The 22104-nt window shown below is 36.1% G+C and overlaps 3 protein-coding genes across 7 annotated transcripts; all 3 read right to left on the reverse strand.

The window, feature by feature from the left end:
- Nucleotides 1-135: 135 nt before the first annotated feature.
- On the reverse strand, nucleotides 136-3477 carry LOC116143276 (protein REVERSION-TO-ETHYLENE SENSITIVITY1). 3 transcript variants are annotated; one of them, XM_031428735.1, is made up of 4 exons: nucleotides 3407-3476; nucleotides 2808-3199; nucleotides 1149-1601; nucleotides 136-811 (listed from the first exon to the last, which is right to left on the reverse strand). In XM_031428735.1, exons 3-4 carry the CDS (start codon nucleotides 1464-1466, stop codon nucleotides 389-391), a joined length of 741 nt encoding a protein of 246 aa, XP_031284595.1. In that variant the 5' UTR covers nucleotides 1467-1601; nucleotides 2808-3199; nucleotides 3407-3476; the 3' UTR covers nucleotides 136-388. The 3 variants fall into 3 exon arrangements, with proteins under 3 accessions (XP_031284595.1, XP_031284596.1, XP_031284597.1); XM_031428736.1 differs by lacking the exon at nucleotides 2808-3199 and having other exon boundaries at nucleotides 3407-3477; XM_031428737.1 differs by lacking the exons at nucleotides 2808-3199; nucleotides 3407-3476 and having other exon boundaries at nucleotides 1149-2789.
- Nucleotides 3478-5780: 2303 nt separating this feature from the next.
- LOC116143231 (uncharacterized protein ycf36) lies at nucleotides 5781-8555 on the reverse strand. The gene is made up of 3 exons (XM_031428683.1): nucleotides 7766-8555; nucleotides 7589-7645; nucleotides 5781-6861 (listed from the first exon to the last, which is right to left on the reverse strand). The coding sequence occupies exons 1-3, from the start codon at nucleotides 8273-8275 to the stop codon at nucleotides 6652-6654; spliced, it is 777 nt and encodes a 258-aa protein (XP_031284543.1). The 5' UTR covers nucleotides 8276-8555; the 3' UTR covers nucleotides 5781-6651.
- A 137-nt stretch (nucleotides 8556-8692) lies between these two features.
- Nucleotides 8693-19191, reverse strand: LOC116143230 (probable serine/threonine-protein kinase SIS8). Of its 3 annotated transcripts, XM_031428681.1 has the most exons (15): nucleotides 18728-19191; nucleotides 17141-17581; nucleotides 16775-16878; nucleotides 15996-16228; nucleotides 15168-15404; nucleotides 12648-12740; nucleotides 11974-12014; nucleotides 11465-11533; nucleotides 11248-11348; nucleotides 10501-10579; nucleotides 10284-10382; nucleotides 10075-10143; nucleotides 9899-9948; nucleotides 9614-9790; nucleotides 8693-9275 (listed from the first exon to the last, which is right to left on the reverse strand). In XM_031428681.1, the coding sequence occupies exons 1-15, from the start codon at nucleotides 19130-19132 to the stop codon at nucleotides 9176-9178; spliced, it is 2298 nt and encodes a 765-aa protein (XP_031284541.1). In that variant the 5' UTR covers nucleotides 19133-19191; the 3' UTR covers nucleotides 8693-9175. The 3 variants fall into 3 exon arrangements, with proteins under 3 accessions (XP_031284541.1, XP_031284540.1, XP_031284542.1); XM_031428680.1 differs by having other exon boundaries at nucleotides 15168-16228; XM_031428682.1 differs by lacking the exons at nucleotides 10501-10579; nucleotides 11248-11348; nucleotides 11465-11533; nucleotides 11974-12014; nucleotides 12648-12740 and adding exons at nucleotides 12927-13005; nucleotides 13674-13774; nucleotides 13891-13959; nucleotides 14400-14440 and having other exon boundaries at nucleotides 15075-16228.
- Between the last annotated feature and the right edge of the window lie 2913 nt (nucleotides 19192-22104).

Genomic DNA, 22104 nt, shown 5'->3' on the forward strand with positions numbered 1-22104 from the left:
CTGCATTGATGATTTATAGCACGTTTGTTGTTATTTTCAGTCCTATAGCATTAAAATCAAATTCCGCCAGAAAAAATGAAAAATATGGTGGGGTTTCCAGTCAGACTCAATAGATGCTGTAAGGGATACAAATCAAAATGCCAACCAGAACCAAGATTAAAGCAAAAAGATTTAAACCAAACGTTCAGTTTCTGTTCTAAAACAGATCTACAATTAGTTCAGTTCCTTGATGCGGAGTAGACTTTATACTGTAACATCAGCAAAGCTCTCCGCAGAAAACTTGCTGCATCTCTTTAGCATGTACTATGAACATAATTTTCAGAAGAAAACATTAATCTGTACCATCTTTGCTTCCTTTACAAAACATTAATAACGCAAGGACCAAGCACTAGCACTCTATCAGTCCTGTGACGCAATAGGTACCAAATACAAACCACCCTAAAAGGAGGAAAGAAAATGAGAACAGCCCAATCAAGAACGGCCAGCCCACCATCAATACGCCTATGCAGAGCACCACCACGAATGGAAGAAATGACCGTATAATTGACATGCTGTTAACCCACTGCCCCTTAAACAGTATTAAAGCTGCCACATTTATCATGTTCCAACCCATTGATCCACCGTAACAAAGCCTGTTCAGACAATTAGCAACGAAGGAGTGGCAGTTGCATGTAAATAGGTTGTAAGTTTTGTGCTCAAATTGTCGCACACTTGACTGTAGAGCATCATCCCATGTGATTGCTGTTCCAAATTCTGTGTGCTGATAACCATGATTGCATGCGTGCGCAGCCAGATTTGGGGGAAAGCAACACTGTTTCACATTTCAAATTCCACAACATAGTCAGTAGACCGGCTGGCAGTTTTAGGTAGTCATAATCATCTCTTTCATAAAGCAATGATGAATATTAAGAATTAAGATGGGAAAAAGTTATCTGAGTTTCGACATTAATGGTGAAATCACATTAATGAGAAACATAATTATTAATGAATTGCTCATAAGCAGAAATAGATGACTGTAAGAGCATTACTTCCCAACTGTTGATGATGATGATTGTGGTGCATCTTTTGAGTTTAATTGAGTGCGAGAGAGAACAATAATACACAATGAACAGCTTAGTTTGGGAGCCGCGCTATTAATAAATCTCTACCTGATTCCGATCAAGCTGAAGATATCTGGCCACAGCACCAAAAGCAAAATCATCAGCATTCACAAAGTTGGAACCTGAAAAATCCAAAATAATTCCATCCTCCCTGCAAATACCAACATGCCCCATGAAAGGTGCCAGCCACGAAACAACTGGGAGCGGAGTCCAAACTAAACAACATGGAAACCTAGCGGCCTTTGGATTAATCTCTTCAAGTGGCCACAGCTCGTGCTGAATTCTAGATGTAGAACTACTCATCAGTTCAACATCATAAGCTGCTTTTATATTTGTTGTAGAAAGTCCTCCCACTCCCCTTGGCATATGACCTTTTGCAATTTATATGACCTTTTGAAATTTACTGTGATGCAGTACCACTATGTCAAACTACTCCCTCAGACATAATGAGCTTGTTTCCGATAAGGGATACAATTGTCTCATAAAAATAGAAGTCTTATTCTGCAAGAAACACAGTATATAAGGACCTTCTAGTAAAAAAAATAATCAAAAGGGTGCACTTAAAAAATTGAAGACATTGCCTAGATCCCAATTACAGAGTATCAACAAAAAAATCCATGAAATCAAGAATTTCCATCTTCTAACCTGCAAGCATTTCTTAACGGCAGATTGCATGGTCGCATTCAAACTAGTAAAACAACCATATAAGCCATTTTAGACATTGCCTTTTTGTTTATTATTTTTTTTCCTAAGTTATTTTTCAACGAAATTACCCATTTTAGACATATATTGGAACCAAACACTTGAGAACTGAAGGCACAACATTCTAAATATGCTGATCCTCATTCATACTTGAATGACAAGAACTACAGAGAACACAAGCAGTGTTTTAGAACAATGCTGAGAAGAGCTTGTCTTTAGTAAACTCATTAAGCCTTTCAGTATTCCAATGGACATGAGACACGACACAATCTATGCACCCAAATCCATCAGATATCTGAACAATAAAATCACCAAATCATAAGGGTACCAAAGTTATACTACAGCGTTTCAGAGTATGACCATACTTCTAAGTCTATGTTTTACTCTGTTATATCAAGTGACTTCAAGCTATGAATATATACAGCATCTATATTGCCATTTGCCAACAAGATTCGACTTTTAGTATGCATTTCTAGCATGTTGAATAGATGGCACTACAATGGTTACATTCAAACTGACCCTTTCTAGTTAAGCCAAACATTTTATGACGAATTGCAGTCCAAATGCATTCTTCCCATTGGAGAAAGTTCTCTTAATGAATCTAATAAGATTTCGGCAAGTGCAGCCGGCGAAAGTCCAAATAATACTGTAACATCTTAAACTAGGACCTTTTCAGATAACACCAAGATCTAAGATATTTACGAAACTTGATTTATGATGCCAAAAAAAAAAAAAAAAAAAAAATTCTAAATCAGATCATTTTGATCTAGAAGTGGAAAAAGAGCAAAGAAAAGAAACTGTTCCCTTCTATGGAATATGATGCTTCAAGAACCCTTATTGCCATCTAGCTCTATCTTGGAGTAAGTGTAGGTTAAAACCTCTCAAATTCTTAGCTACTTCAGCTTAAATCAAATCACTCAACGTATCTTAAACAAAGTTCATCCTCAACATCCCATCAAAAATTGAAGCCTCAAAGACGGACATTACATAAAGAATGTAACTTACTAAACATATGAGGTGCAAAATTCCCCTTGCTTTCACGCAGGACATACTGAACAACTACATCTTCTACATTCAGAGACTAAAAACCATCTATGATCTTTAGCCTCGTCACGGAGAGTCTAATAGAAAAGTCATAATCCAAGATTCCAAAAATGCAGATATTTTCTTATTTAAAATAAATAAACAAATAATGTTTGTTTCAATGGAGAATAGTTCCCAGAAAATCTTCCATTTTCAGCTTCAAACGAATCAAGGAAAACATTAACAATTGCTCATTAAGTAGAAATCTTAATATCTATTTCCAGTTATCGTTGAAGCTTTCACAAGACCTTCATTGAATAATCAGATGGTTTCTCGCAAAAATTAGGCAATCCACCCAGTTCATAAATAATAAGCTGAAATAGATAAAAAATGAAAAATAAAAATAAAGGAGTCTTCAAGTTTCATATTTTGGATTTAATTTAGATCGTTTTCTCAGGAACCAAACAAAACCAAAATGATTTTCCTTCACATTACACATTGAAGAACAACAAGATCTAAACTCTAAAGTAAATGCAATGCGTTTGAATAAAAAGAAAGTGATGATTTGTTAGTAAACTGACCTGAGCAAAGAAGCAGAATCAAAGAAAACAAGTTGAATGGAAGGTCTGTATGGAAGAAGAAGAAGGAGGAGAATAAGAAGAAACGTTTGTGGTTGTGTAATTGTTTTTTGTTGTTGTGCATTCATGGTGGCAGAAACCGCTTTGATTATATGGTGACAAAAATCAAACTTGTAATTATTTTTATTTTTATAGAGAAAAATATTTTGTTTTGGAAATTGGATTTCGAAGAAGAAGATGGGAAAGTGGGAAGGTGCATGAACCAGACCCTGATTTAAAGATTTTCAGTTCACTAGTGGGACCCTCATGTATGTACCTCACCTCACCTTACTTTTCTTTCAAATTAATTGAATATTCTTAGAATGAGTTACAATATGCTTTTTTTTTGTTTTAAAAAAAATAATAATATTTCCAAAGATAAGATCCTTATATTTGTATTTATCTAAGTAAAAGATTATGTTTAATAACTTTATGATAAAATAATTTACCTAAAAAAGTGTTTGATGTAATGTAGATCTCATGCCTAACCTGATTGTAAAGTTAAAGGGTTAGTTAGAAAGTAGCCAGGTTAAATGAATCGACTGAAAACCAAGTATTATACATAATAAATGTTATACCTATTTTCTTTTGTTTATTCTTTATTAGAAATTTTAAATATTTGTTTTTGTATAATTCAGATTTGGTGGGTCCCCTCCCTAGTCCCCTACTATGAAAGTTGTGGTTACAAATGCAGTCAAAATGAGAAAGGGTGAAAAGGTAAATGACGTTCAATGTATCTATCAAACAATAAGGTTAGGTGGCACTCTCTTTTGTTGACACTTTGCTAACTATGTGCCATGCCATGCCCACGGGGTCGGTCGCTACCAATTACCAACTATACACGTTACAGCAGAGAAACCCTGTAAATTAACAAAAGAGTAAATAACATTATCCCACCCAAGGTTTAGTTAAGTAGCAAGTTTCGCCCCTGGTTTCATAAATTCCAGATTTTCACCGTTAAATCCTCGGAAAAAATAATCACCTTACTTTCAATAAATTCCTCTTACAAAATAATCATCTAACTTTTAAATTTATTTCAATAACGTCTTCTTCTTCTTCTTCTTCGACCTTCTCACCGTCCATATCTCCACCCGTCCATTACCAACCCTTCGTAAGCTCCAGAGAAGTTTCTTTTGTTTTTTCTTCGGGATTCAGAAACTCCTAACAAAATGAGAGTAATAAATAAAATTATACAGTAATGGCAGTTTTATGATTTTGGTTAGCCTTTGAGAGCTGGCTCATAACAATTATTAACTACTGGACAAAGCAATCTTCATCAAAACTCTACAGAAACAGAAAGCAGCCAGCTCTGCTGGTTAATTTATTTAATATGAAACTTGCAAACGATCGAAGATCTTAATATTGAAGCGATCAACACTTTAATTGATGTGATTAATCAGTTAATTCATTTGCTTTGGGGCCAGATTGATGGCCTCTGCTTCAAGTTCACCGAGCTGTGAACATAGCATTTCTTCAGCTTCCTCCGCCAAACGCAGCCGTTCCAGACTTTCTGAAGCTCAACTCTCGTTTGTTCTTCTCTTTCTCGGCTTTTCTTCGACTCTCTGTCGAGCTCTTCGTTTCTCTTCTTTAGATCTTCTTCTTCTGTTTCTTTAATGTTGTTGTTATTCTTCTTTTCGACTCCTGTTGCCACTACCATTGCTGCAATGGAGCCATTTTTTATTGGTGAATTGAAGACGGAATGATTTCTCCTCTTTTGATTTGGTGCTCTAATGAAGATGAAGTGCTCTTTTATTTATAGCCTATTGATTGTTGTTGATATTTGATTGCTGTTGTGTGTAATTACCTGGTCGCCGGCGACTTCTCATCATTTCCAACCTTCCCACTGCCAACCCGCTCACCACCTGTTTGACAAAATTCCTCACCCGTAGCCACCGCCCAGCCACTTTACCATTGAGATGTGATGGGTTATTTTGAAATTTTTATTTCCATTTTAGATTTAATGGATGCAAATGATCACTTTACCCTGTTAATTAAACGATTTTCTGTTATTTAAGGTTGGGAATCCAGAATTTACGAAACCTGGGTGGAAACTTGCCATTTCGCTAACCTTAATTGGGAACATGTTGTTTACTCTTAAGAAAATTGTCCCGTGTATTTAAATTTTACAATAGGGTAATATTATTACAATCTAATATCGTAACTTTTTCTTTTAAAGGTAGTAACTCATAATTGACTAGTTTCTAAATGGGTTTTACCTACTTGTTATGAGTCTGTCTACCTATTTACGAACTACTATCACATTAAAAAAGTTATTAGGAACCTAGAATTATTCTATTGTAATAGCCATTTTAGATTTTGATTTCTACTAATTGCAAGGCATAAATTACAAGTCTAAAACCAGGAGCCGAGTGGGCAATATATAGTGTGATTAATTTACATTTTCAGCCTCCCACCGAAAGATAAAATCAAACTATCCTGATTGGTATTCAAGAACCTGGACATATATGAAGTATGAACCTGCAAGAGATGACGTTGTTTCAGGTAAACCACCACTGGACTTCATTCACATTCTGATTTTTCAATATAAAATCACCAAAATTTTCAAGTTTCCCTGTCTTGACTTTAGGCAAATGACACGTTATTCCATGGTCAGACTGACTCACCCAAATTACAAGACTAGTCCTTTACACTACTATAATGTGTCTGCATTTGACCCTAAAAAAGGCCATCAGCCCATTCCATTTTGTTTTTTATTGAATTTAGAGACAAATACATTACTCCCTTTGTCCAAGAAAGGTTAAGAGTTTTAGTTCAACCGTCCATCTTCACATTCAATGTATCACAATTTTTTTTCCCCTTTTCATCTTTATACAGAAGAGAAACTTTGTCAGCTGGTCCACCGCCATTACCACAATGCACCAAGCAACCATAATGTGTCTGCATTTGACCCTAAAAAGGCCATCAGCCCATCACTACTATACCGTTTCGTTGATGTTGCTCTAAATTTCTCAACCTCTACTTCAGATTTGAAAGAATTATTCTTTTTGTGATTGTCACATCAACAACAAAATGCTGGTCAGTTTTGCCTCTGATGATGAAAACCAACGAAGGGCTATTATAAATATATTTTTGGTAGAGCAATAGACAGAACTGTACATAGAAGGTATATGAAACACGGTGTTGAATGTATATACTGGACTGTACAAAATAGTGCTTTCTTAATGACTAACCATCACGAAAGATTTGATTCACCGTTCACCACAGAATGCATCTGGCTCAAACGATCTTGCAGAATCATCGTTATAAACACCGGGAATGGCTCTGCCCCCAGATTCTGTAGGTGCTAAGTAGGATCCCTTTTGACCTCCCTCCAAATTCATGAGAAGAAGAGCACAAACAAATAGTGACGCTCCAAGTGTTACCAGAGTATACTTCAATCTGCTCAGCACAGGCTTCACCTGCAGGAGTAACATAAGACAAGGCTCTTTGATTAGTTTGTAATATGAATTTTTCTAGGATGAGGTTTCTTGTCTAATGCAAACGCAAACTATTATCTGCTATCCCTAAAATTGTGAAAATCAGTACACATCAAAAGTTTTCAGAATTACAAAGAAACAACCAAATGATGAGTTCTTAGACATGAGGGTTCTTTACATTTATCTGAGAGTTTTAACTTTAACAGCCAACTGAACACACAGAGAAAAATTTGTTTACTATTTGTCATTGCCTAAAAGGGATTAAATCTCCACGCCATTTTAGATGTACACAATATAATATTTCAAATGCCATTAAGCAACCAGCATGCCCAAGAACATTCAGAATCCAATCAATCCAGCCCTATCTCAGTCCATGACAAGAAGCCGCTAATATTTAAGTTGAAATATGTCATAGATGCTGACAAATCAAGAAACACATTTCCACTAGTTATTTGAGACAGTGCTCATCTAGTCAGATCGTATTGGAGGTTGAGCAAGACATAAAGTCATAAAAATATTCTCTGTGTTTCATTTTGGCCCCAGAGTAAGCAAAAGTCATAAATTTCCAATTTCCCCACAAATTCATTTCATAATGGCGAGAGGAAAATAACGCAATGATTATCAACTTGGTTCACAATGATTACCAAAATGATTTCCACCAAATGCCAATCTAATACATAACCAAACGCGTAGACTGTTGACTACTTACTGAAAATGAACCTAGAAGCCGGTCACGAGCCAAAACTTCAGCAGTCTTCACCCATATCTGCGGGGGAAAAATGTCACATCTTGAATATTGCAAATTATCCATAAAAGCATTTGCATCTTAATTCCAAGCTAAATTAACAAAAAAAAAAAAAAGGAGGTAAATTGAGACATCACAGACCTGACCATCGTACCACCCAGTCTCTTCATATTCAACAGTTGCACTTAGCAACCTATTTCCCACGTAGGCCCAACCCAGATACATCCTAACAACAGCAAGAGTTACCACAAGAATCCCACTTGAAACAGCCCCAAAAATTCTCTTCAAAGGCTCTGAGTCAGCCCCCACAGTACCGAACCAGGCGACCGGAAGAGCAACAAAAAGAGAAAAAGAGGCGCCAGTAACGAACAAGCGAGAGCAGAACTCAACCAAGTCACCCGAAGCCCATGAAAAAGGGAAGGATGTTGAAAGATCTTGGTACTCGTTTATGGGCTGCTGATCTGCTGGAACAGGACACTCTGTTTCAGGTAGGGGCGGGATGTTGCCGCCTTTTCTGCTCCTAACTGTAGACGAAGATGAAAAGGGGGTTTTGGGAATTATATATTTGAAGCGGTGTAGAGTTGGTTTTGGTAAGGAGATGGGACGGTAAAGGGAGAAGGGTTTTGGTGAAGCGTGGAGGAGGATTGCCATGCCTCGACTTCCTGTTCCTCAATCAATTTTCCATCACTTTATCCAAATTCCAGTTTTCAAAAGATTTTTTTTTTTGCTGGGTAATTGCCACAAACTAAATAACGCACCAACCAAAAAAAAAAAAAAAGTTGTTGACCGGAGATAAATAATGGGTAATACTACACTTACCACCAAATTTCACAAAATTAACATCACTACTCATAACGTTATAGTTTAAAATTCTGACCAATACCTTCATAAATTTTAATAGTACGAGTTTAAGTTAAAGGTTCTGGGAATTTCTATTAATCAATTTGCTCATCAAAATGCAGCCACCACTCAGCACAGCAGGGACTGAAAAGTAACAATAATTTCTTAAAACAATTAAAAGTTTTCAATTCAACCCCAATTAAAAAACGAATACAGAAACATATCAAATGCGGACAAATTTTTTTCTTCTTTTTTTTGTTTTCACAACTTGCAGAGATCGTATGTTTACAATTCCGGAGTTGGGATTGCTTACCCAAACAAGACCCCCACAGATACGAGTATTTGAAAATTTAAAAAAAAAAAAAAAAAAAAAATTATTTTTCTTTCTTTCCACTTTTTTAAAATTTTCTTTTGAAACTTTTACATTTAGATTGAGTGATGCTACCTATTTGCAGTTTATGCTAATAATGGCGGAACCTTTCGATGTATCCTCCACTGCTCTTATACAGTTGCTTGACACGGAGGATCTCCATTCATTCCTGAATGGGTTGTGTTGAGCCCCCACTTTGATTGAACCAACACTTCCCTCTCCGGTATTCTCCTAACTTTCTTTATATATATCAAATGAAAAAACTTCTAGCTGCTCTTGCTCTTCGAGCCAAGATACAACCTCTTTCAGGTATTTTATTACACCAAATGACTCTTCATCTCTCACAATTCATCTGTAGAGTTTGATCTATCCACACACAGACGTTGCAGGCGTCTCAGACGGGCCATTAGCTCTGAAAAAGACGGCCGTAAATGTGGCTCCCTGCAAAAGCATATTAAACAAACAGAAAACCAGTTATTGAAATGAAAAAAGCCAGCTGTAAATTAAAAAATCATTAAAACAGAAAGGATTATTATCATTATATTTACGATTGCGAGTAACTTGCTAAACTCTGCTACCCAAAAATCAAGAAATCTACATTTACTTTTAATCTCATGTCTCAGTGGGTTTTCATAGATAAAAAATTAAAATTACAGAGATTTTTTATTCCTTTTAGATGCTACCACGATAGCATGAGGTTCATAAACCCTAACGATTAATGCAAAACATGACAGTAATCTGATAGGCAAGGAAAAATAATATGAAATTCTACAACTTACGTTTGCCAACAATCACATATTATCTGAGCAACTACTGGATCAACGTCCTCTGGGATTTCAAGACGTCTATTTTGGAAACCAACAGCTCCAACCACCTGCATTGGGTTCAAACCTTTCCAGGGAATTCGCAAGGTAGCCAGCTCCCACAATATCACACCAAAACTGTACACATCACATCTGCAAGCCAGCCAATTTGGTTGCATAAGCGTAACCAACTACATTCCAGATAATGTGTCAAAACCCCTGAATTGAGGCAGATTATACAAATTTATTGAATTCACTCACTTTTCATTGGCTCGTTCATTCCGTAAAACTTCTGGCGCCATCCATTCCGGCTGCAGTGCAACAGCAAATTCTCAATGCCATGTGTTTACATAAACAAGATGGTTCTTTATTATTGTGCTAAGAAAATAACATGAGACTACCAAAAGTAGACACATATCATTTGTTCAAAGAGTTACCGTTCCAGCCGTAGATTTTGAAGATAGAAAAGTGTGGTGCTTCGTGCGTGACAATCCAAAGTCACAGACCTACAGATAGAAGAAAAACAAGATTTAAAACAACTAAATTGATTTTCAATCACCAAACAATAAGATAGTCTGTAAAATATCTAAATGACACAGTACGCATAATAAGGCAAAGTTGGAATGCCAAAAGTTTATTTTTAAACCTTTACAACCCAGTTCTTATCGACAAGAAGATTTGGAGATTTTAAGTCTCGGTGCACTATAGTAGGATGGCTTGTGTGCAAGTAATTCATTCCCTTGGCCTGCAAAGAATAAAGAAGCTTTTACTCAAAAAGGAAATACACAAAGGGAGCAGGGGAGAGCTGGAAGATCTGAACCATATTGAGGAACTAAAAAGAAATAAAATTTTCCAACTTATACCACATCGAAAGCCATTCGCGTTCGCCTCTTTTCATCAAGTAGTTGGTTGGGACGATGCAGTAGCCTATATAAACTCCCTCTGCGTACAAATTAAAATTAAAAAGGGAACAAGAAAACAATTGTTAATTTACAGGATAAAGAACCATCCATTTTTTAAAATTTGAAGAAACCTCAAGATGATATAACATAACAGGCAAACTATATTTATCAAACAAATGGGAAGAAAACTCTCTCAAGCATTAGAACAAACACGGTTACAGTTTTTCATATAAAGCACAAACTATATAAATGCACAGTGGTAAAATGCATCTACAGCAGTGGCTGGGGTTCGGGTTTATCATCTACTGCTAACAAAAGAAAATGCCTGCACTTAAAATGCGCACATGCAAAACATGCATATGACAAGCTTAAATGGGTGCATTTTATTTACTTTCTTTGGGATTCATCTAAAATCCCAAGAAAACAATGACGATAGTTTATAATGCTCATTGAATTCTTGATACCATGAAGGCACAAGAAGGTAAATGGTACTGAAAAATAATGGTACTAAATGATGATGCAAGTTTCTTATATATATATATGCCAAGTCAGCAACTTTTAAACCATTGGAGTGCATTAAATTAATGGATAAAAATTTGTCTTACAATAGCTTGACCTAAGATATATATATATATATATATATATATAATGGAGCTTAATTCATCAATTATTGAAACAGAAACCAAAATGTTAAAAAAAAAAATTAACCTAGGAAGGAACTCTGTCAGTATTGAGAAATGTGGAGGGTGAGTAACAGCTCCCATAAAAAGGACAACATTAGGATGTCTCAACCTCAACATGATATCAACCTGCAGAAAGCCAGAAAAAAAAAAAAAAAAAGGGATTCAATTTAAGAAAATGATTATCAATTGTTTGGCTCACGAAAGAAAAACATAATGATAACAAGTTGATATCTAGTGCTTACTTCACATTTAAACTGCATCAATGCATCACCAGAGAAATCTTGATCCAAGAACTTCTTCACAGCAACTTCCTGTCAAGCAAAACTGCTTTTTAAGATCAACATGGACCAACAAACAGCTAAAATGAAATAACCAGTGAAATTCAACATCCAAGTATTTCTTAAGACTGAACAAGTTACATACATGCTGTCTCCAATTAATAGATAATAATTCAATAGAAAATATTACTTTGGCAGATATTATGGAAGAGTCGCCCATGCAGCTGAAAGATTTTCAACTTGCCACACATTTAAAATGATCGCAACAATTTATTTCATGCAGAAGGTCACATTTTGCAAAAGAAAGATGGTGAATATTACCACATTGGAAGTCTAATAACATCCCAAAATTTTGCATAAATCACGATCATTGCAGTCGTTAAGGAGTTCATGTGATATTATGAACAATGCTGTTGCTAGAAGTCCCAACAATTAATACCATAGAATAAAGGATGAAACAAAAAATAACTTACAGTGCCATTCCAATCTGCACGGTAGACCTCACCATATGAACCTGCATATTAACATGTCAGTTGAGACAAAATCTGAACAGCCATGCCAAGCCAAAGCAAGCACCATATCTTACCTCATATATATATACACGCTCAAACATGCATGTTTAACCCCAATAAATGGGATAAGATCCAATATTGTACCATGAAAATAAGACTTCTGACCCTTAACCATAGATGAACATAAACCAAAAATACAATTATCCAGAAGGCCTGTCCAATCTGTTTGGATAGATAATCAAGACTCTGAACAGTCGTCTAGGCACCTCCTAAGGCAAATCCAAGGTATTGGTAGTGCCACAATAGTGCCAAAAGGCTAACACAAGTTTAGACAGGTAGGTTTACCAAAAGAAAAGAGTGGTTTCATCAATTGAATTCATTTTATTCACTTTATAAATCCAAACCATTCTTACTTTCTTACTTTATTTTAATTTACAATAAAATGATATAAAGACATCCTAATATGTGACAGTGAGACATGCATTTCAAAACAGTATCACGACATGCACTACCTGAAGTTATTTAAAAAAAAAATAAAAAGATACAAGACTATCCTTATCAAAAAAGATGAAATGTTGTGTATATTACCATAAGATTGCCGTCTAAATAAAATTATTGACAGAATGAAAACTTACCAATCCCAATGCGTTCACCAATCTGAAGATCCTCCCACAGAATTTCCCATTCTGCAACCTCCATCAACAATGGGTTAATCTTGTCACTGCGACCATTGCAAGTAATAGGCAGNGTGCACTATAGTAGGATGGCTTGTGTGCAAGTAATTCATTCCCTTGGCCTGCAAAGAATAAAGAAGCTTTTACTCAAAAAGGAAATACACAAAGGGAGCAGGGGAGAGCGGGAAGATCTGAACCATATTGAGGAACTAAAAAGAAATAAAATTTTCCAACTTATACCACATCGAAAGCCATTCGCGTTCGCCTCTTTTCATCAAGTAGTTGGTTGGGACGATGCAGTAGCCTATATAAACTCCCTCTGCGTACAAATTAAAATTAAAAAGGGAACAAGAAAAAAATTGTTAATTTACAGGATAAAGAACCATCCATTTTTTAAAATTTGAAGAAACCTCAAGATGATATAACATAACAGGCAAACTATATTTATCAAACAAATGGGAAGAAAACTCTCTCAAGCATTAGAACAGACACGGTTACAGCTTTTCATATAAAGCACAAACTATATAAATGCACAGTGGTAAAATGCATCTACAGCAGTGGCTGGGGTTCGGGTTTATCATCTACTGCTAACAAAAGAAAATGCCTGCACTTAAAATGCGCACATGCAAAACATGCATATGACAAGCTTAAATGGGTGCATTTTATTTACTTTCTTTGGGATTCATCTAAAATCCCAAGAAAACAATGACGATAGTTTATAATGCTCATTGAATTCTTGATACCATGAAGGCACAAGAAGGTAAATGGTACTGAAAAATAATGGTACTAAATGATGATGCAAGTTTCTTATATATATATATGCCAAGTCAGCAACTTTTAAACCATTGGAGTGCATTAAATTAATGGATAAAAATTTGTCTTACAATAGCTTGACCTAAGATATATATATATATATATATATATATAATGGAGCTTAATTCATCAATTATTGAAACAGAAACCAAAATGTTAAAAAAAAAAATTAACCTAGGAAGGAACTCTGTCAGTATTGAGAAATGTGGAGGGTGAGTAACAGCTCCCATAAAAAGGACAACATTAGGATGTCTCAACCTCAACATGATATCAACCTGCAGAAAGCCAGAAAAAAAAAAAAAAAAAGGGATTCAATTTAAGAAAATGATTATCAATTGTTTGGCTCACGAAAGAAAAACATAATGATAACAAGTTGATATCTAGTGCTTACTTCACATTTAAACTGCATCAATGCATCACCAGAGAAATCTTGATCCAAGAACTTCTTCACAGCAACTTCCTGTCAAGCAAAACTGCTTTTTAAGATCAACATGGACCAACAAACAGCTAAAATGAAATAACCAGTGAAATTCAACATCCAAGTATTTCTTAAGACTGAACAAGTTACATACATGCTGTCTCCAATTAATAGATAATAATTCAATAGAAAATATTACTTTGGTAGATATTATGGAAGAGTCGCCCATGCAGCTGAAAGATTTTCAACTTGCCACACATTTAAAATGATCGCAACAATTTATTTCATGCAGAAGGTCACATTTTGCAAAAGAAAGATGGTGAATATTACCACATTGGAAGTCTAATAACATCCCAAAATTTTGCATAAATCACGATCATTGCAGTCGTTAAGGAGTTCATGTGATATTATGAACAATGCTGTTGCTAGAAGTCCCAAAAATTAATACCATAGAATAAAGGATGAAACAAAAAATAACTTACAGTGCCATTCCAATCTGCACGGTAGACCTCACCATATGAACCTGCATATTAACATGTCAGTTGAGACAAAATCTGAACAGCCATGCCAAGCCAAAGCAAGCACCATATCTCACCTCATATATATACACATGCTCAAACATGCATGTTTAACCCAAATAAATGGGGATAAGTTCCAATATTGTACTATGAAAATAAGACTTCTGACCCTTAACCATAGATGAACGTAAACCAAAAATGCAATTATCCAGAAGGCCTGTCCAATCTGTTTGGATAGATAATCAAGACTCTGAACAGTCGTGTAGGCACCTCCTAAGGCAAATCCAAGGTATTGGTAGTGTCACAATAGTGCCAAAAGGCTAACACAAGTTTAGACAGGTAGGTTTACCAAAAGAAAAGAGTGGTTTCATCAATTGAATTCATTTTATTCACTTTATAAATCCAAACCATTCTTACTTTATTACTTTATTTTAATTTACAATAAAATGATATGAAGACATCCTAATATGTGACAGTGAGACATGCATTTCAAAACAGTATCACGACATGCACTACCTGAAGTTATTTAAAAAAAAAATAAAAAGATACAAGACTATCCTTAGCAAAAAAGATGAAATGTTGTGTATATTACCATAAGATTGCCGTCTAAATAAAATTATTGACAGAATGAAAACTTACCAATCCCAATGCGTTCACCAATCTGAAGATCCTCCCACAGAATTTCCCATTCTGCAACCTCCATCAACAATGGGTTAATCTTGTCACTGCGACCATTGCAAGTAATAGGCAGGCCACCATTGGTCATTTCGATTGACTCTACAGTAGATTCTGTACGCAAATCAGGGTAATCGAAAATCCTTTCCATCACTCTATTATCACTGACCAAGGCATTTTCAGGGTGTCTTTGACAAAACTCAGTTGCAGGGGGCAAGGGAGATCCATGAGTTTGTTTCTCATGCAAAGCTCTAGCACCAACTCCACAGGGGTTAACATGAGCAGTATCTACACCTGTAGGATCGGTTGGTAATAGTTCATTAGCTCTATCGCCAACAAGAACAAATCCATCACTTGTGGTAACAGAGGACAAAGAAAGTTCTGATTTAATGACATTAGGTTCCTGTTCTATTTGGTGTTCAGCAAACCACTCAGTTTGCTGTTTCTGTTTATTATCATAATCTAGATCATTAGATGATTCTACTCCAACTGAGGATAAAAGTCTTTCACGGCTTGACAAAAAATTATCTGAATGGCAAAGAGCATAATTATCTACAATTTTCCCGTTCGCTAGATGGAGCACCTTCCCTTCACCTGGATCCTGTGGGTTAATATCCATAAACAAATCTGGAGGAGGCGATGCACCACTTTCTAACAAAACAGCATGTAATTTCTGTGCAAATTCAGGGTTCTTTGCCGCACTAATGACATATTTGGAAACATTTTTAACTTTCTTCTTTTGCGCAGAGCATGGTTTTCCAGAAGTGCTGGATGAGTTGTCACACATTTTACGTAATGAGGGAAAAAGATTCCCAAACTCTTGCTCAAATCTCTTGGTTTGTTTATTATCAGCAAGGTGTAAGTCATCTTTACTTGTCTGCTTACCTACATATATAGCATCCTCTGACATTGAGCTGCCAACTTCAGGGATACTATCCAGAACCGGTGAAACAGCCAGAGTTTCAGTTTGTTTGTCAAGCGCCAATTGAGAAACTCCAGAGGTTTCAGTATGATCAGGGAAACCCCTTGCATCTAATCCAGCATTTTGGAGATGATTGCTGGGTACCTCAGCTGGAATTAAGGTTCCAGGCGCACCCATTAGATCAATAATGTATTCACTGCACCAGAGCAAACCAAGAAAATCAAAAAGTATTGCAACAAACCTTGATTATACAAATAGGAAAGAAGGGAGAAGCAAATCAAATAATACAAGACATGCATCTTTAGAAATTAAAAGAATAATACAAAAGGTAAACATAAATCCAACAACTTAAGAACAGTGGCTATCTAAGAAAATCAATTGTAGCCAACACATACCAAGGGTTAATTAATGTACATACAGAAAACCGACAATGATTCATGCTTTATAATATAAGAGAAACAGAAAAAAGTCTCAAATTAATGTCCATTACTTTGTAGTAAAAGTTTTAAAGCATTTACACAAAATCTTACCCAAGATAAATAGTAGAATTACATCCAAAATAACATTCTAGCAAAATATACTTGAAAATATGTTTCGAATCCATTTGGATCTAACATAATACCATGATACATATATAAATCAAGAGAACAAACCAAACATACACCCGAAAAAAAAAAAAGCCAGTATCAAGGATATTGGCATACATCAGAAACATTCATGAATGCAAATTTGAAGTCATTACCATCCATTATCAATTCTGATCAAGTTCACAGCTCCATCATCAGTGCCAGTATAGCAGCTTCCTTTGACCAACATACATGGAAGACTGATTTTATCAGCTAGCACCTAGCAGTAACACCATGAATTTAATTATTAAATTAAACCAATGTTTCTAAAAAGGGCAGGAAACATTCTCAAATTAAGCTGAACAAAAGGGAAGAACACTGAACATTTTTGCAAATAATTCAGACTGATAACCAACAAACTTAAACAAAATGAAGGTACTGAGGACACCAATTGAAGGTGAATAAAAATTGTTAATGACTAAGCTTAATTTTGAGAATATATATATATATATATATATATATATAATAAAAAAAGTTAAAACCTTGAAAAGTAGGGCCCTGTGACGTGAAAGTCCAACATCAAGATAACCAAGGGGAAGAATGTTTGTATTCAGAAGATTCCTTAACTCAGTACGCCTTGAGATCCACCTTCTACACATTTCATCAGCATTACCAACTGGACCACCCATTCTCTCAACAACAATATCTGCAATTTTCTGAATCAAGCCACTTAAAACTGGACCAAGCTCACGAAGCCGGCACTCTAGTGATACATTATACACTCTTTTCTCAAGCTCTTGAAGTTTAGGATCAACCAAGCGGTTTACGAAAATAACTTCATAATCAAAGTTATCGGAAAGGGATACCGCTTGGAGATCCACCAACAATGGCATCTTCCCTTGTGCAACTGAATTTGAGGTAATTCCATATACGTCATAAAATCCATCCACAATTTTTTCATCATAATTTACAGCATTATAACTCTGCACATGAAAAACATAAAATTGAGTACAAGTCCTTCTTATCATAGATAATATATCATATATCTGCACATTCAAACACGCTAACAGGACATTTAAAGGGGTTACGAATAATGCTCCCCTGGATCACTATGGAGATATAGAACAAAAATCAACATTAAAATATCAAGTCTCAAAAGTTTCAACATTCCAACTCTAGAAATTCGAAACTCTCCGCTACAGGAATATAAAAACCATTTGGTAAATTTGGCGTAATGAATAAAACACAATAACTTATTGAATGAAATTCAGAATTTTATTTTATTTTCCTTTGTTGACTTCTTAGCAAAGACGCTTTTCTTATATGAGGACTCCACAACAAAACCTTCACAAAAAAAATTCAACCAAATAAGCAAAAACAATTAATTGATACATATGAAGAAATCTTCGTCATTAACCAGAGTAAGGATTTCCAAAAATGAAAATTATACTCAGTTATACACCAAACATAGAATATCAAAATTCCATAACAATATAAGAACGACATAATGCTAAAGCCAAGGGTTGGGCTTCACAGCAAAAGTCCTTATATTTCAACTAAGAGGTCAAAGATTCAAATCCAGGCTCGAAGCAACCAACTAGGGATATTATATCCCTGTAGGGTTTTAAACTCCTTGCATACGTAAGGAGAAGGTCAAGGGATTTAAACGTTCTACAGCAAAATGGGTTATTATTTTCTTGGTACAAACATTTCCCATACAAAGACCATGGCATTATGCTACCAAAAAGTTACTCTGAGCAAGTTAATCATAGTCCAATACACAGCTTCAACTACACTCGTATGCCAATTGAATTCATCCACACAAATGAGATCCACAAATTCGCATAGAAACCATTACCATAACTCTAAAACTTGGGAATTCAATCACGATCCGAAATAACCATATAACTCGCTAGTGGACTAAAAATACCAAATTAAAATCATACAAATTTACCCTATATACAAAACTACTTATAAAATCAAGCATAGGCAGTTACCCTAAAAACGAAATTAATTCAGAAGCACATTCCAAAAGGAAATGACTAAAAATGCAACAATAAGATCCACAGTCCCAGACCTAATTAATCAACAATACAGAATTAAACTAAAACATCCAAAGAAAAGCATACCCAATATCGAAGCGAGAGAAACTCGACGAGAGCATCAGTGTCAGTAACCGAAGCCGACCGGCAACCGAGGCTCATCCGCTTAGCGGTGTCGATCTGAGCGGATTCAGCCTCCTCTCTCACGTCTGGATCGGACGCGCTTATCGCTAAAGCCAACTGTACCTGAAACTCCTCTTCCAAGAAATTATAATCAATTCCACTCTCCCCTTCCGTCCGATCACCAACCGCCGATTCAACCGCTCCGATTCTCCCCATTGTTCCCGAACCCGAAGACGAAGTCGATGAAGACGGGTTGGGACTCGGATTAGGGCTCGGGTTTAACACGGGCTGCGTCTCACCCAGCCTCTGGTGCTCATTTAACCCGCCGCCGATGTGGAGTTTTCTTAGTAGATGCTTCACTTTCGACATCGATGATCATTAACGATGACTTGTTCTCTCTCTTAAAGGTTTTTTTTTTCTTTTTTTTTTTTTTTTTCTCCCTCTTCTTATCGCTTCTGGCTTAACGTACGCCCCCTAATAAGAAAAGAAAGAAAGGCAGATTCGCTTAACCTGCGCACCCTTCTTCGTCAAGCTACCTCCTCTTGAGAGACTTAAATTAACCGCTCACCCATTCCCTCCAATACGCTGTCTCACTCTATCTGACCCCCCCAATATTATTGTACTATTGTATTTTACTAACCATTTTATAATGTCAATCAAGTCAAGCTTTCTTACTACAATTATAACCTGTGTAAACCCTACGTTGCCTTCCCTGGACCTCTTTCGATTTATGGGATTTAAATTTAGTAGGAGGGAGTGTGCAGTGTAAAAGGAGCACTCACCCGCATGGGATAATTGTGCACTATCGACGTGAAGATTTGGGGCGGCTATTCATAGTAACGAGAGGCTTGTGACTTTGTAAATTCCTTTTGACTCATAATTTAGTTCGGGTGATTCTGGTAATTAAAATTTGTTAAATTAAGGTATTTAAAAGTAGAGTAAACGAAATTTTCCCACCCAAGGTTTGGCCAATCTTTGTGCCCCCCCCAAGGTTTTATAAATTACTAATTTTTACCCTTAAACTAACTTAAAACTGTTTTATCTAACAATTAAAAAGGTAAAAGGGTCATTTTAAAGATAAAAATTTCAAAATAACTTTTCACTTCTCAAATTCACTCCACCGGCAATTTCAGATCATTTTCGCCTATTCCCGATGCAATCAACCCTTCTCAATACCACCATTACAATCCCCTCAACCCCCATATTAAAACTCGTAACCTCCTCGCCTGATTGAACCCCCCAATCGCCGAAACCCCTCAATCGTCAATTGCCGCTCTTAGCATCAGTCGGCATTTCATCCAAATTCTGGCAAACCCTAGCACAGGAAACCACCCCCAACACCACCAATAGCATCACCGGCTTCCCCCCATCAAAACCCTTATCATTGTAGACCGCAATTGCTCGTCGATCATCGCCACTTCTCCCTTAGGTTTTTGTGTTTTGTCACGACCTTCCAGCCAAATTTCAGTATCTCCCCAAGGTGCAATCGGGTGGAAAAGTTAGGGGTTTTGGTGAGGAGGATAAAGGGATGGTAATGATAATGTTGGGGAGGTCCAATGGTGCCGGAATCAGGTCGGATTTTTGGCTTAGCCAGGATCTCCTCTGGGGGTTATTTGAGAGAAATTTGAGATTTAGTGGTCATTTTGAGAGAAAAGTAACAGTGTTAATTTAATGGTGAAAATTTATAATTTATGAAACCATGGGTGGGAACTGGAGATTGGCCAAACCTTGGGTGGGAAAATATGGTTTACTCTTAAAAGTAATAAAATTGGATGGGTTAGCACGTGTACAGGAGGGGTAAAGCCCCAACGAAAGGAGGCGAAGAAAACCAGACAGAATATTAAATGAAGCTTGAAAAGAATATCCGATTAGGTGAGAAAGAATGTACATACTCCATTCCATTGGATCTTTTTTTTTTTTTTTAATATCAAAATGTTTAATGTAATAGTAGGAATGGAAGGGTTGATGGAGAGGCTTTTTCTATCACAAAAAGAAATGAGGACATGGAAATAGAAACAATAACGTATTGGAAAACTACAGGCTGAGCTGAGAGAAGTGATGTAACATATTTAGAGTATGGATAAGTATTTCCCCATAATACACGACCGTTTTTGTCTCATTCAAAAAACCCTTTAAACATCTGACACCAATCCAAAATTAGCATACTTCTTCTCTTCTAGAAGTCCAGATATTTCTACGCTCTTAAGAGGCATTTGCCTATTCCAATAAAATATTATTGTAAGAATATATTGGACTTTCGATTATACAGCATCATTGGCCTGCCTTCTACTATAATCTAATCACAGCCATTTCCGACCAAAATGCAGGGAGGATAGGGAGTTTAGGGGTGAAATCGAGTCGGTAAATCTAACTCGACTCGATCATTGCTATACCAAATTCGAATTCGAACCTAATTGAGTTTGAAAAATCAAGTTCGAACTCGAACCCAGTACTTGAAATTGGAAATTGAGTTCGTATAATCAAGTTTTTTTCAAGTTTTATTCCAATTAAGTTCATCTAACAGGGGTGAATTTACAAATTTTATAACTTTTAAATTACATATGACCCCTATTACTTTAAAAACTATCAACTTAATCATTGAGTTTAGAAATACTCGTAAGCATATCAAGTCGAGTTCTACTGTGATTGAACTCGACTCGATTAACTACTCGAACTTGATTTGACTAATGCCGAGTTGAGTTTGAGTAGCTCACAAGCGACTCGACTCGATTTTTATCCCTAATAGGGATTATGTTGTATTCACTTGTATAACATTAAACATTGAAAAAACGTCTTTTTTTGGGTTCGTTTGTTTTATTATTTTGGATAGGATTTTGGGAATAATATTGGGTAGTTGAATGAGGGAGTATTACGAGGTAAAATTTAAAAATTTATTAAAAAAAACCCCCTAGGTTTGCTAATTTAACTAAATACCCCAATATATAAAAATGTTGTAAAATGACAAAAACACCCCCATCCACTCACAGTGCTAGATTCCGACCACCATCGTTGGAATCTGGCCGAAAAAGGGTGTTACAACGCAGACCGGTCGGATCTGGCGGGTAGGGCGTCGCTATAGCATTTTCCGACCAGATCTGACCGTCAACAGTCGCAAAAGTTCAGATCTAACGACCAAAGATATGACCGTCATTGTCTATCAATGATGACCAAGATTTGGCTGTTGTTGACCGTCAATGACGACCATTTCTTTGGTTGTTGCTGACGGCCAGATCTGGCATTTTCTGATCAGATCGGTGAATTACTGACCAGTTTTGATCGTTTATAGGCCGTTGTGATAGATTCCAACTACCACCGATAGTGGTTACCAGAATCTGACAAGT

The sequence above is a fragment of the Pistacia vera genome, unplaced genomic scaffold (assembly GCF_008641045.1).
Source record: "Pistacia vera cultivar Batoury unplaced genomic scaffold, PisVer_v2 Contig427, whole genome shotgun sequence".
Taxonomy (NCBI): Eukaryota; Viridiplantae; Streptophyta; class Magnoliopsida; order Sapindales; family Anacardiaceae; genus Pistacia; species Pistacia vera.